The 15,921-nt window shown below is 46.2% G+C and overlaps 1 protein-coding gene across 2 annotated transcripts in view; it reads right to left on the bottom strand.

Annotated features, from left to right (window-relative positions):
* Nucleotides 1–880: 880 nt before the first annotated feature.
* Nucleotides 881–15,921, bottom strand: part of LOC120915371 (collagen alpha-1(XII) chain-like) — a 140,521-nt gene continuing 125,480 nt past the window's right edge. For both annotated transcript variants that reach the window (XM_040325801.1, XM_040325802.1), the window contains 2 exons: nt 12,841–13,110; nt 881–2,027 (listed from right to left, as the gene is read on the bottom strand). In XM_040325801.1, the coding sequence (XP_040181735.1) occupies nt 1,960–2,027; nt 12,841–13,110 (338 nt within the window). In that variant the 3' untranslated portion in view covers nt 881–1,959. The remainder of the gene's footprint in view (nt 2,028–12,840; nt 13,111–15,921) is intronic.

Here is a 15,921-nt window from a genome sequence, read left to right as displayed (position 1 = left end):
AAGTTGCATTAGTGAAATAAATGAACTTTTGCACAATATTCTAATTTTTCGAGTTTCACCTGTACATGGTAAACTTCAAGTTTTCCTAAAACACGGACATCAAATAAAAACACAACAAGCAATAATCAAAGTGCACTAATCCATAGCAACCAACCAGAAACAGCTTTTGTTACCTAGATCCACTGCAGGCTGCTAGAATATGAAAACTGATTGGATCGCACGGGTTACTACACCACTGAACCTTGCCCTCATTGAATAATACCTTGTACCTCATCCAGACAATTCAGAAGTTCATCTGGGTTTTGTAAATGACTCAATAACCTAGAAAAACTTTTATGAATCCACCGATACCTGATCCTCCAGGAGCCCCCACTGTTGGTGGACACCACTGATCAGAAGCTGTCATAATTTTCCACTGCAAAGCCAACTGCTCTGTTGTCCACCACTAATAATAACCTCAATTTGGAATGATTCAGAATCCTGCAAGAACCCAGTGATGAACACTTGTGGCAGCCAATGGGCACTACCCACGTCACTAAGAAGAAACATGGGCACTGCTGACATGACCCTCCCACACCAAAGAACACAAACAAATATCTGGGGCTTGACCTGTTATGTGGCCATGCTTTTGGTAAGTAACTGTCATGTGATCCCCAGGAGCCTCTTTGGTTGGAGGTGACCAATGGACTGGAAGCTGTCTTTGCTCTCCACTGCTAAGTCGGTTGGAGGTGACCAATGGACTGGAAGCTGTCTTTGCTCTGCACTGCTAAGTTGGTTGGAGGTGACCAATTGACTGGAAGCTGTCTTTGCTCTGCACTGCTAAGTCGGTTGGAGGTGACCAATGGCCTGGAGGTGGTCTTTGCTCTCCACTGCCAAGTCGGTTGGAGGTGACCAATGGACTGGAAGCTGTCTTTGCTCTCCACTGCTAAGTCAACTGGTCTACTGTCCACCATTCATCATAACATCAAGTTGGAATGCTTCTGAATCCTGCGAGACCCCAGTGATTGACACTTGTGGCAGCCAATGAGCAGCTCCCATGTCATCAGGAAGAAACATGGGCACTGCAGACTGGACCCTCCCACTCTGCAGAGCATAAAAAAAATAAGGCCTGGGACCCGTCCTGTTATGTGACCAGAGGTTTTGGTTCATAATTGGGGCTTTTAGGTAGATTTTTTTTAAATATAAAAATATAAAGAGTGGGGAGGAGCGAGAGTGTGGAAGAGTTTTCATGTTCTTCCCTCGGAGATGATCTTTTATATAATACTTCAAGTTTTCTAAAAAAGGTCATTCAATAAAGCCAAAAGCAATGATCACACTGCACTAACTTATAGCAACCAATCACAAACAACTGTTGTTAATTAGATCCACCTTGAGCTGCTGGAAGCTGGCTTTTGATTGGGTGCCACAGGTTACACCACCACTGGACTTTTTACTCATTAAATAAACTTAAAATGATAACATATGAATCCTGTGAAGTTGTTCCTGCACATTCTGCAAGCACAGTCTTTTCTTCCAACCTTGTTAGCAATTCCCTGTGCAGAGGAGATGCCATTTTCGTAACAAATTGTCTCCTTATTCGCTGATATTTACATAAAAAAATAACATTAATCATGGTTGTTTGCTGAAGAAGCACAGTGGTATCGGCCGTATTTGACCCATTTTCAAGCGCTCAGTCTGTTTTATTCCCCTCTTTAACAACCTTCACTCAATCGAACACGTTCCCTTTTCTGGTTGTTGTATGAAGATTAAATGATTGTGTTAGAAACAGTTTTCAAAGTGGTTATAAATAAAAAGCACAGGTTTAGGGTGGTCACATGATATATCATTGACCGGTGGGATGCAAGTCAAATCATCCCATGTTCAGGAAAATGCTTAAGCTCATCCACTCTTGCCCTTCAACATCAAGGTCCAGTTTGTAAACATACAATAGGCTTCCTTCCGATTCGGCGATTTCCATGCTCATTGGGCCACAGCTTTTTTTCCATTAAGCGGAGTCTGAAGACTTGAATAACTGTTTGCAGCCGTTCCTAGGGAGACAGAAATATATACTGCATTTTATAGTTGTTTTAGGCGGAATTTATACACAATATAAAAATGCATTGGACATTTGTGCTTCTTTAACCAACTCAATACCAGCATGTTAAACCCTTTTTTGTTTCCAGGCCATATTTCAGTGCTGAGTTAGTTTGACTGACAAATACGCATGCTATAGTGAACCTAAATACATTTTATATCATTTTTTAAACAGACAGAGCTTTCTTTTAGTGGCATTTAATAGCCACTATTGTTTTATTTTATAAAGAAAAAAAGACCAATAGGTAGATTCACAGAGAGCGCCGCAACTTTAAGGCGGCGTAGCGTATCGTATTTACGCTACGCCACCTTAAGTCAGAGAGGCAAGTACTGTATTCTCAAAGTACTTGCCTCCTAACTTAAAGGGTCACTAAAGGAAAAACTTTTTTTAGCTGAAATGACTGTTTACAGGGCATAGAGACATAATAGTTAACTGATTCCTTTTAAAAATTATTAAAAATAGATAAAAAAACAATCATATAATGTGCCTGCAGTGTAGTTTCGTTTTTGCTGTTGTTTTCTGGTTCTCTGATGTACAGAGAGCCACTAGAGGGCAGTCAGCCAATAGAGAGCAGTGATACTTTGTCTAAAACTCCTCAGCACCAATCCAGTTTCGTTTTACACACAGCTCCTTGATTAGTGACCACCGTGAGAAATCTCCCAGTACTGTGGTCATCAGGAAACAGGCAACCAGGAAGTGTCCAGAACAGAGAGGATTTACAGCAACATGAAAGCAAAAACGAACAATGAGGACATGAAACCAGGACTGCAGTAAGGTAAAGGAAGCTATTTAGCTAAAAAAAAAAATTCCTTTAGTGACTCTTTAAGGCGGCGTAGCGTAAATGCGGCGGGCGCAAGCGCGCCTAATTCAAAATAGGCTGAGGGGGCGTGTTTTATGTTAATATGCTTTGACCTGACGTGATTGACGTTTTTTTGGAACGGCGCATGCGCCGTCCGCCTACATTTCCCAGTGTGCATTGCGGCTCAGTACGCAGCACGGTCCTATTGATTTCTACGTGGACGTAAATGACGTAAATCCATATTCACGGACGACTTACGCAAACAACGTAAATTTTTCGAATTTCGAAGCGGGAACGGCGGCCATACTTTAACATTGGCTACGCCACCTAGGGGGATGCCTATCTTTAGGCGGCCTATCTCTTACGGAAACGGCGTATCTGTACTGTGTCGGCCGGGCGTACGTTCGTGAATAGGCGTATCTAGTGATTTACATATTCTACGCCGACCGCAATAGAAGCGCCACCTAGCGGCCAGCCTAAATATTGCACCCTAAGATAGGACGGCGCAAGCTGGATAGGTTTAAGTGTATCTCTGTTTGAGAATACACTGAAACTTAGGTCGGCACAGATTCTGAGTTAGGTCGGCGTATCTACTGATACGCCGACCTAACTCTACCTGAATCTAGCTACAACAATTTGTGATTACTTAAACACTTCAGCCCCGGAAGGATTTACACCCTTCCTGACCAGAGCACTTTTTGCGATACGGAACTGCATCATTTTAACTGGCAATTGTGAGGTCGTGCGACGTGGTTCCCAAACAAAATTTACGCCTTTTTTCCCCCAACAAATAGACCTTTATTTTAGTGGTGTTTGATGGTATTTGAGCGACTCTGCAGTTTTTATTTTTTGCGCTATAAACAAAAACAGAGCAACAATTTTGAAAATATATTTTTTTTTTACTTTTTGCTATAATATATATCCTAAAAAAAAATCACAATAAGTGTATATTCATTGGTTTGCGCAAAAGTTATAGCGTCTACAAAATAGGGGATGGATTTAGTTTTATTTTTATTAGTAATTTTGGCGATCTGCGATTTTTATCTTGACAGCGACATTGCGGACATATTGGACACTTTTGACACTATTTTGGGACCAGTGACATTTATATAGTGATCAGTGGTATAAAAATGCACTGATTACTGTGTAAATGACACTGGTAAAGAAGGGGTTAAACACTAGGGGGCGATCAAGGAGTTAACGGTGTTCCCTCACTGTGTTCTAACTGTAGAGGGAATGGTCTCACTAGAACATGACAGAGATCACTGGGAGCAGTAGATCCCTGTCATTTTGCTAGGCAGAACAGGTAAATGCCTTGTTTACATAGGCATCTCCCTGTTCTGTCTCTCTGTGTCACTATCGATTGCCACCAGCAGACATTGAGCCTGCAGGACCGCTCATGCAGATGGCACACGCGCCCACTAGCCCGCGATTTAAAGGGGACGTACAGGTATGCCCATTTGTGCAGCCATGCCATTGTGCTGACGTACATCGTTGTGAGCTGGTCGGCAATCGGTTAAAGAGTTTGTTACCCTGAAAAAAAAAAAAAAATGTATCCTGCTGCTTAAAAGCATGAATAACAGCACAGTGCTTGTGCTGTGTAATTTGGCCCTTTCCATCATCTAAAATACCTGGCTCATCCTGCCTGGTGCTGCCCTCCCCTCTGTAAACTGACTGCCAAGTCCTGACAATGTGGTCAGTTTACGTGCGTCTGTCATCCGCTGTCTCTCCTCTGACCCCTCCCCACCCCCGTGCCTATCAGCTCATGTCAGTGCCCCCCCCCTCCCCTCTTGCTGCTAAAATAACTGTAATTTTCAGGCAATAATGTTATGTGCCCAGTGTGTGTGCGCTTTATTAAAAAAAATGCTGTTCTATACCTTATTTTTGAGCACCGATCAGCGCTTGCATGACCGCCTGACACTCTCTTCCTGACTGACTTCAGCAGGGAATTCTTGGCCCCTCCCACTTTAGCTGTCAGATTGGGAGAGGGAATGGTGGGCGGTCATAAGATATATGAATTAAGGTATAGAACGGCATTATATTTAATAAAGCACACAAACTGGGCACATAGCATTATCGAACACTGGGGATTGCCTGAAAATTACAAAGTGGGGTTACAACCACTTTAAAATGTTTTTGTTAGCTTAATACATTCTCTGAATTTAAGGATAAAAAAAAACTTCTGGGCACAGGATCCCAACCTCCCCCCCACAGCGTCTCTCCCTCCTCACAGGACAGAAAGGCAGCATTGGCAGCCATTGGCTGTTGTCAATCAAATTACCGGCAGCTGAGCAGCGCTGTCTGTGTCTATAAACACAGGCAATGCGGCTCTGGATAGAGCCCTTGCAAGTGGCCCCATAGGAAGCGGCTTCCTGTGGGGGCACCCGCCGAAGAGGTGGAGCCAGGAGCGCAATTGAGGGACTCCAAAACAGGAGGATCAGGGCTGCTTTTTGCAAAACTATTGCACAGAGCAGGTAAGTATAACAAGTAGGGTTGTCCCGATACCGATACTAGTATCGGTATCGGACCGATACCGAGCATTTGCGCGAGTACTTGTACTCGCGCAAAAGCTCCCGATGCCTGACCCGATACTTCAGATGAGAGAAGTCAGCGGGCGGCGGGTGGAGAGCGGGGAGGGGATGAGGGTGGAGAGCGTGGATTAGCGTAGAGCGGAAAGGGGCAGAGTGCGTGGCTTGGCGTACAGTGGATAGCAGGGCGGAGTGCGCGGTGGGGGATCAGAAAGGACAGGGGCGGAGAGCGCAACGGGGATCAGAGCATTCTTCAGGCGGGCAAGTAAAGTGACATGACAAGCGTGTCTTCTGCTGTTTTTTTGCCTGGGTGTCCCTTTCTGGGGAAGGAAATGACTGATGTCTCTCTTACCCAGGAATATGGTGGAAGGAGTGCCTCCGTACAACACATTTTCTCTGCTTGGGGTGCCATTTGGGAAGGCTTGTTTTTCTGCTTGAGCTAACGCAGATTTGAGCACTGGACACGGGACAGCTCAGAATTTTTGGTCCCGCTGTGTAAATCCCATCACCCTGGCAGGTATTTTGCTGGATGTGACTCCTGCCTGTTTGTTTCAATGCTGGGGCAGGAAGTTTTGATAAGCAGTGCACTAAGAATGGCCCAGGGGGAGGGGAGACCTGCGTTTCTTCGGTGAATAAGAACTAACTCTTCAGGAGCGCAGGACATTCTTCCCACTGACCAGCAATGTAAGGAACATTCTTCCCACTGATCGCCAATGTAAGGGGTATTCTTCCCCCTGACCGCCAATGTAAGGGGCATTCTTCCCCCTGACCGCCAATGTAAGGGGCATTCTTCCCCCTGACCGCCAATGTAAGGGGCATTCTTCCCCCTGACCGCCAATGTAAGGGATATCCTTCCCCCTGACCGCCAATGTAAGGGGCATTTTTCCCCCTGACCGCCAATGTAAGGGACATCCTTCCCCCTGACCGTCAATGTAAGGAACATTCTTCTCACTGATCACCAATGTAAGGGGCATTCTTCAAAAAAGTATCGGTAATCGGTATTGGCGAGTACATGAAAAAAAGTATCGGTACTTGTACTCGGTCCTAAAAAAGTGGTATCGGGACAACCCTAATAACAAGAATCACCTTTCATTTCTAAAACATATCCTATATTTTCATTTCTAATAGATAATTATTAAAGTTGCTTCCTGACATAAAATTTTAGGTTGACATTTTGATAAAAAAGAGGTGTTCAGGCGAAAAGATGTGGCCACATTGTACTGAATCTCTCCAAAAGCTTTGAGGGCTAATTCGGTATTGCCCCCCAAGGATTACCCCTATTTAGCCAGCAAGTACATTGGGGGCAGGATAAATGGTGCTGGTGGCCAAAGACTGACTAATGCCTAATGAGGACTTGCTCACCCTGACCTAAATGTAACTGCACAGTGCTGCGCTAAAGTCTGCACTTAGCCAAAACCCAATTACAAACCCGGATTAATCTCCGACCTCCCCGTCATTTCCTTTGTGTATGTTATTAAAATCAGTATTATGTACTCGCAAAAGGTCCTTGATTAAAGTGCATATAACATAAATCCATAACCTTGAAGATCCTTCCAACCAATTGGTACAAACTGCCGACTGTCAAATCTCCATAACAGACAAAGGTGCTGTTTCAGGCGTGCATGATGACTTACACATTTCAAGGGCATACCCTCTTGATCAAAGCAATCTTTCCTTTTTACCTAATACAACTCTTTATATACCTCACTATACTTGGGTATTTGTTTGCTTGATATTTTTCATTTTTTTGTTTTGCCCATAGATCCACTTGACTATGGGGATTTACACCTAAGTGTCTGTAATATATTCAACGGCACATCGTTTCTGTATAATACTTTGCATAAATCCCACAACCGTGGTTTTATAACAAAGATCGCACAGGGTAATTTAATATGGTTTACTATAGATTTAATTCTAATTTTCTAAGCAGGTGAGATGGTTCTCTCAGAATTCACAGTTACACTATACCAGCTGTAAAAAGCTGCAGAATTCGATTTAGCCAAATCCTAAGAAACAATTTCATGGCATGAACCTTCAACATTTGTCAAGGATATTTCTCAATCCATAATCACACTGAATGCAATTATGGCCCCCTCCTTTCCCCTTATCTAGCGGTTATTCTAAGAGGCATAATTTTATGCTGTGAGGATCTCTAACACCTTCTAGGATGGCTTCATCTGCTCTTAATATTCAACTTCTGCTCTAGAGATAAGAGAAGACAACAAAGTGGCTTTCAGTGGGGAAAAAAAGGCAATTTATTTTTACAGTCGGATAACTATCTGGATTTTTTTTTAAGTCCCACGCAATATTTATTCTGACTCCAATTGTTGTGAAGCAATTACCGTATTTATCGGCATATACCGCGCACTTTTTTGCCCTTAAAATCAGGGCAAAATCGTGGGTGTGCGATATACGCCGATACTCGCTTCCCGCGCTGTTTAAACGCAGCCGCCGACATATACCGAGCGCAGTACACTCGGCCATACTCGGCTCCCCTCGCGGTTATGCGAGAGAAGCCGAGCATGGCCGAGCGTGCCCAAGTGTACTGCGCTCAGTATATGGCGGCGGCGGCGTTCATACACAGCGCGGGAAGCGGCGATTGGCTCAGAGACCAGCGCGGGAGAAGCGGGGAGGACACCACGAAGACCGCAGACGGACGCCGGACCGGACAAGGACGCCGGGGAAGACACCAAAACAGTAAGTAATAAAAAATTTTTTTTCAGGAATTTCAAGTCCACATTAGGGGTGCGCGCTATACGCGGGTGCGCTCAATACCCCGATAAATACGGTATTCCTTGTGAGACCTCTATGCCTGGCCTGTATAAGCAGATATAATCACCGAGGACAATCCTCATCAGATAGTTTGAACTCACCAAATACTGATTCTATTCGCAGGGGTGCTTTTATTTCGAACATCGGGTTACAGCAGATGACAGGATACAACAGATGAATAGGTTGTGGTACTTATGCGGTCAAACAATTATATTAGGCTTGGTTTTTTCCTGGGCATTCCCCAGGACTTTGTTGTTATCTGTTTCAGCCTTCCAATGCTGCTGGCCAGCTATAGATGAGGGCGGTGGAAAAGTTTGTTTCACTTCGGTGTGTGTATTGGTCCAGCAGCGCACCAACACCTTTGCAGCCATTGTGCTACATGCTGGGTGTTTGGTGTGCTCCTGTAACTTTAAGAAGGGGTGGGCTGCCCTTCAGTCCACCTGCCCTTATCTATCCATCATAAAGCATGTGCCTCCATTGTGGGGACACTCATAGTTTAGTGTTAGGACCACAGATTCCAGGGTGCCGTGACATGGCTCACGCATGCGTTTGCAAATGCGTGCGGACAAAACCCCTGTTTTTAACGCATACTGTTAGACAGGTTAATTTGTTGTCTGCGAGCTGGTCGGTAAGTAGGCTTGGTTTTTTCCTAAGCATTCCCGAGGCCTTTGTTGTCAAAAGGTGATATTGTCTGTAGCTCACTATGCAGAATACATGTGCCCTGCTACATGTGGCCTGTAGCTGCCTCCATTACACATGAAGTTCAATCACAGGATGAGGGGTGGAGCATTACAAACAAAGGAAGTGTGTCATAACATCAGAGAAGGGGAGCATGGAAAACAAGTGCATACCACAAAAGGTCACTAGTGGCAGCATGAGAACGAAATATAAAGGTCCATGGAAAAATTGTTCAGAGAAACAATTAGCCAGATTAAGAAAGAGTTAAGCCGGCGTATCAGTAGATAAGCCGTCGTAGCTCTGAATCTAAGCCGTCGTATATTTAAGTGTATTCTCAAATTGAGATACACTTAAATCTAGCTAAGATACGACGGCCTGCGCTGTCGTATCTTAGCTTTCTATTTAAGCCGGCCGCTAGGGGCGTGAACGCTGATTTACGCCTAGAATGCGTAAATCAGCGAGATACGCCTATTCACGAACGTACGCTCATGCTCAAGCTCACCTAGCTTACAGGACTTCTATTTAGGACTTTCTTTTTATCCATACGGTACACCACATGCGCTTTGTTGCATATATTTGTACGAACGTACGCTTGCCCGTCGAAGTAAAGATACACCGTTTACGTAAGGCGTTTTCAGGCGTAAAGTTAGTCCAACAAAAAGCTGGCCTAGCCAATGTTAAGTATGGACGTCGGTCCCGCATCAAATTTTGAAATTTTTACGTCGTTTGCGTAAGTCGTCCGTGAATGGGGCTGGGCGTAATTTACGTTCACGTAGAAACCAATAAGTCTTTGCGGTGTAATTTGGAGCATGCGCACTGGGATATGTCCACGGACGGCACATGCACCATTTGTAAAAAACGTCAATCATGTCGGGTCACGATTCATTTGCATAAAACACGCCCACCTCTTCACAATTTGAATTAGGCGCGCTTAGGCCGGCACATTTACGCTACGCTGCCGTAACTTAGGACGCAAGTGCTTTGTGAATACAGATCCTGCCCCCCCATGTGAGTGGGTACATTGCACCACTACCCATTCACCAAAAAGTCAAAAGTAAAAACCACAATAGACAGTTTTTGAGAATTCAAAAAAAAAAAGTGTCCCGCGATGTACATCCTTCTTCAATCACGCCGTCTGACGGACCCGAAAAATAGAGAGAAAAAAAACGGTGTACCCGATACCCATTCACATGGGGGGCGGGATTTGGGGGCTTCCAGATTCCAATAAGACCCGACAAGACAACCAATGGCCAGGGTTGTCTGGAAGATGTTCTTGTCCCCAACCAACATGAGGACAAGGTGCTTTGGGGGGGACCCCAAAGCACCCTACCTATGTTGAGGGCATGTAACCTTGTATGGTTCAGGAGGGGGGGGGGGCATCTCACTTGCCCCCCCCCTCCTGTCCTCCAGGCTGCATGCTCGGAGATAAGGGTCTGATATGGATTTTGGGGGGGAACCCACGCAATTTTTTTTAACATTTTGGCGTGGAGTTCCCCTAAACTCCATACCAGACCCAAAGGTTTGATTTTTCATCTATTTCTCTGGGAGCAAGTTTGAATTTTTTTGTTCTGTTCTACACATCCCACAGATGAGCCACTTTACAGGCAGATTAAGGGGACCCCCCCAGGCACGATATTTAAAGCAATATTACATTTTTATTGTTTCACTTCAAGCATTATTAAAATCACTGGGCCAGATCCACAGCCCCGCAGCGCAACGTAACAGATTTAAGTTACACTGCCGCAAATTTCCTAAGTTAGGTATCGATCCACAACACACTTACCTGGAAATTTGCGGCGGTGTAACTCAAATCCATCCGGCGCAAGGCGTTCCTAATCTAATGGGGCGAGTCCCATTTAAATTAGGCGCGCTCCCGCGCCGGACGTACTGCGCATGCTTGTGACGCAAATTTCCCGACGTGCTTTGCGCAACGTGACGTCATTTTTTGATCGGTGCGGCGCGTAGTGTATTTCCGTATTCCCGTACGGCTTACGCAATCGACGTAAAATTTAAAAATTCGACGCGGGAAGGACGGCCATACTTTACACAGCAGTACGCCTGCTGTGTAAAAGTAGGGCTGCTTTACAAAAGTGTAACTAAGCAACGGGATCAGTTCCAAAGATAGAAACAGGGATACGAAGGGGGAACAGCAGATCCGCCTGCGTATCTCTTTTGAGGATCTGGCCCACTGTTCCTGAAAAAAAATGGTCATTTTAAAAACTTTTTTTTTTGCATTGATACATGTCCCCTAGGGCAGTACCCGGTTCCCCATAAACCTTTTATCGAAATACCATGCATATAAGCCGTTAAATTAGCACTTTAGATTTTTCATGTTCGTGTCTCATAGGGTTTGCATGTTCGCTCAAACTTTTTGCCTGTTCGCATGATCTGCGCTTAGCAGAGGCTATTTCCAGTGCTAAAGCGCCTGAAAACCACCCCAGTGTGAAAGGGGTCTTAAGGGGTGTGGAAACTGAAAAAAGGTTGTGAAACCCTGTGCTGGAGGACTTTCTGGCACAGGGTGCCTAATTCAGGGGTGGGATTGTGTTATTTATGCCGCTTTCCATGCCCCCGCTCTCATTTTTCCCTTGAATCCGTTCCTCCGAAGCTAAAAAATCCTTAAGCCAAGGTTCACACTGACAGCGGGATTGAAATTGTGCGGGTTCAGCATATCAGTCCGACTTCGGGGACATCTGCAGCGATCTATGCCATACCCAGCCCCTTATCCCCCCCCACTGCATTCTTGGACACACACAGGTACCCGCAGACAGCAGGGACCAGTCAGGACTCGCTGCGCGACGTGAGCATGTGCAGTAGGGAGCCAGGCTGTGAAGCTGCAAGGCTCCACTTCCTGATTCCCTTACTGAAGATGGCGGCGCCTCCACCCCGGAGCTGAGGGATGGGTCGGCTTTGGGTGAGAACATTGCGGGTGCCCAGGACAGGTAAGTGTCCATATTTTTAAAGTTTTTTTTGGCGGAACTCCGCTTTAAGTTCCTCCACACCAAGCTCATCAAACAATGTCTTTGTGGAGCTGGCTTTGCGCACAGGGTCACAGTATTACTGGATCAGAAAAGGGCCTTCCCCAACCTGCCACAAGGTTGAAAGCACACAGTTGTCTGAAAGGGTTTGCTGTAGTATTACCAGGACACTTCCAACAGAAACACCTAAACTCAATAATTTGGAGGGGTGGTCATGTACATTTGGCCATATTGGCCCAGATTCAGGTAGATCCGTGCAATATTTGCGTGGGCACAGGGCAACGAGTTTTGCTCTGCGCCCACGCAAATATTTTGAAATGCCCGCGATTCACGGAGCAGTAGCTCCGTAAATTGCGCGGGCGATATGCTAAACAGCCGGGCGTAAGGCTGCCTAATGTAAATGATCCCGCCGGGGGCGGGAATCATTTAAATTAGGCGCGCTCCCGCGCCGAGCGAACAGCGCATGCTCCGTCGGGAAACTTTCCCGACGTGCATTGCGGCAAATGACGTCGCAAGGACGTCATTTGCTTCTAAGTGAACGTGAATGGCGTCCAGCGCCATTCACGAATCACTTACGTAAACTACGTGAAATTTAAATTTCACGAGCGGGAAGCGCAGCTATACTTTAGCATAGGTTGCCCCTGCTATAGCAGGAGCAACCTTGCGCTAAAGTCGCCGTACGGAAACTCCGTACCTTGCGTGCGCAGGGCCCGCGCAACTTTTGTGAATCGGTGGTAGTATGCAATTTGCATACTATACGCCGATCACAATGGCCGCGCCCCCTAGCGGCCAACGCAAGAATGCAGCCTGGGATATGAAGGCATAAGGAGGCTTATGTCTGTCATATCCTAGGCTGCAGTCGGTGTAACGAGGTTCCTGAATCAGGAGCACTCGTTACACCGGAGCAAGTAAGCACTTGCGCCGCGCAACCTATGGTTGCGCGGGCGCAAGTGCTTCTTGAATCTGCCCCCTTGTGTATTTCTCTTTGGAATAGTAGACAGTTTTTTCATTTACCTGGATGCATTTTCACCTTCTTGCACAAGTTTCTTCCAGCACCATTCTTATACACTGGCCTAACGCAGATCTTAGTGGGGGTCCCTTCAGACAGGCCTGTAAGCTGTACACTGTGAGTCTCTGGAGCCACACTAATTGTAGATGAGCTGCCAGCTTGTCTCCGACATCTTATCTGATAGCCCTGTACATTTCCATCTGCAGAGCCCCAAACAGCCTTCAAGCTGTTGGATCGTAGGTCCTCTATGTGCAGGTACTTCACTTTAGTGCCATCTGTATGGGAAGAACATGTTGGAAAGGAATTCAGACTTCAGAAGAAAAACTAAATATAGCTTAAACATTTTGTAACATTTGCCATAACGGTCATTCCACAATGCTGCTGATCCACTATTGATACTTATAATAATATAGTTCATACTTGTTCCAGGCCAGTTCCCTGAACGCAGTCAGGGTGCGTTTGGGGAAACGTACCCGCACAGCAGCTGTGGGTCCATGCAGCCACGGTGTAACTGACATGTATGGGACTGCCTGCACGCAGCTGCATGGGACACTGGTGCATCCCCGTGTGGGCAAACACAGCCCACTTACAGGTATACACTTAAGTATGCCTATGTGAATGAGGCCTAAATGCTTGCTATCATGATGTACTGAATTAAAAAAAATATAGGCTACCAATGCTAATCTCACTTTCTAAAAATGCTATTCGCTTGTCTGTCATGATTATCTATTGCAGGCAGGGCAGGACTTAGGGTGGTGGGGGCCCCTGGGCTTGAGTGTTGAAGGGGCCCCCTGGAGCCGAGAATTGGGGGGGATGGAAGTTGTTGAGCGGGGGGGGGGGGGGCGAATTGAAGTTGTTGAGCGGGGGGGAGCGCATTAAAGTTGTTGAGCGGGGGGGGATTTTGCAGTTGTTGAGGGGGGGAGTGCCTCTCACCTGTGCCAACAGCCGGGGCCACAGACTGTCATTAGCCCGGCTGTCGGCTTTCTTCCCTTCAGCAGCCACAGTCCTCCACACACCACTCCGGTTCCTCCTGCTTCCGTGCTGCCTCCTCTTGCAGTCGGGGAAAATTAACCCTTTTGCGGGACTGCGGGAAGAAGCTGTCTGTGCGGAAAGTCCCACAGAATCCGTGCGTGTTGGGAGGTATGCGCAGGGCCGCCATCAGGAATTTTGGGGCCCCTTACACAGCTTAAGGCATGGGCCCCCTGAAGCAGAGAACCTAGGGGGGGTGGGGGTGCTGCCGCCTGAAATTGAGAAGCGTGGGGGCTGCCGCAAATTGAGAAGCGGGGGGGCCTTTACAAAAAAAAGAAGAAATAAAGAAGAAAACAAATATATATAAATATATGTAGCCATCCGGGGCCCTGGGGACCTCTGGGCCTTTTAATAAAAAGAAAAAATAAACCTCTGGGCCCTTTAATAATAAAAAAAAAACATTTATAAAAAATACATATAAAAAGGGAGGTTGCCAAACCCGGGGGCCCTGGGGACCTCTGGGCCCCTGGGAACCTCTGGGCCTTTTAATAAAAAAATAAACAAAAATAAAAAAATAAACATTTATAAAAAAAATAAAAAAGGGGGGGTTGCCACATGGGGCCCTGGGGACCTCTGAGCCCCTTAATAAAAAAAAATATATATATATATATATATATATATATATATATATATATATATATATATATATAAAAAATTAAATTTTTTTTATAAAAAAATAAAAAAGGTGGGTTGCCATCCGGGGGCCCTGGAGACCCCTGGGCCCTTTAATAATAATAATAATAATAATAAATTAAATATATATATATATATATAAAAAAAAAACATTTTTTTACAAAAAATAAATAAAAAAAAAGGGGGGTTGCCGTCCGGGGCCCTGGGGACCTCCGGACCCCTAAAAAAAAAGGGGCCCCCTATTGGGTGGGGCCCCTGGGCTTGAGCCCAGTCAAGGCCAATGGTAAGTCCGGCCCTGATTGCAGGCATCATTAATTGGCGGACCGTGGTCCGGATCTGGACTGAGTAACATTTCCATCCAGGCTGCCGCGGCCATGTCATTTAGGAGCCTGGGGCCATATTCTCAGAAGAGTTACGACGGAGTATCTCAGGAAACTCCGTCGTATCTCTCTTTTTTGACCCGCGTATCTATGCGAGTGATTCCTAGAATCATTTTCGCATAGATACGCTGTAGATCCGACAGGTGTAAGTCACTTACACTGTCGGATCTTAAATGTAATTCGCCGCCGGCCGCTAGGTGGCGTTTACGTTCAGGTCTCATTTGTTTATGCAAATGAGCCCGATACGCCGATTCCCGAACGAAATCGCGTTGCGTAACCGTCGCTTACGTCGTTTGTGTAAGCGTAAGGTTACCCCTGCTATATGAGGGGTAACCTTACGCCAGTCTGACGTATGCCATGTTAAGTATGGCGTCGGGTCCGCGTCGTCTTTTCCCGTCGGGTACGTCGTTTTCGTAAGTCGTTCTTGAATACGACTTTATGTCAATGACTCACACGTAGGCGTCATTGACGTTTTCCGCTGAGAACTGGAGCATGCGCACTGGGCTATTTTTAGCCCGGCACATGCGCAGTTCGAACGGCACGGGGGCGCGCTTAATTTAAATATAAGCCGCCCCTTTGAAATACGCGGGGATACGCCGGGCCTTTTACACTACACCTCCGCAAACTACGGAGCAAGTGCTTGAGGAATATGGCACTTGCTCCAGTAAGTTGGGGCGGCGTAGTGTAAATGGCTTACGGTATGGCCGCAGGAAAACTACGAGAATCTGGCCCCTGGTCTTTTTTGCCTGGTTGCGCTGCTGTTTACTTCCCCCAGCTGCCATATCATCATCCTTGCAGCAGGGCAGAGAACAGGAGAGGTCGCAGGTATAGGATGCTGGGTGGTTCTAGCAAGCAAGCGGCTTGTTAAAAAGGGTGAGGACAGTGCTCTGAAGGTGGTGGGGGTGCGGGGGACAGTGTTCTGAAGGTGGGGGGGGGGGGGACAGTGCTCTGAAGGTGGGGGGAGGATAGTGCTCCGAAGGACTGAAGACACTGTTGTGAAGTGATAGGATTAGGGAGGGGGAAGGGGACACTGAAGTGAAGGGG

The sequence above is a fragment of the Rana temporaria genome, chromosome 10, assembly GCF_905171775.1.
Source record: "Rana temporaria chromosome 10, aRanTem1.1, whole genome shotgun sequence".
NCBI lineage: Eukaryota > Metazoa > Chordata > Amphibia > Anura > Ranidae > Rana > Rana temporaria.
This window is presented reverse-complemented; position numbering and strand designations above follow the sequence as displayed.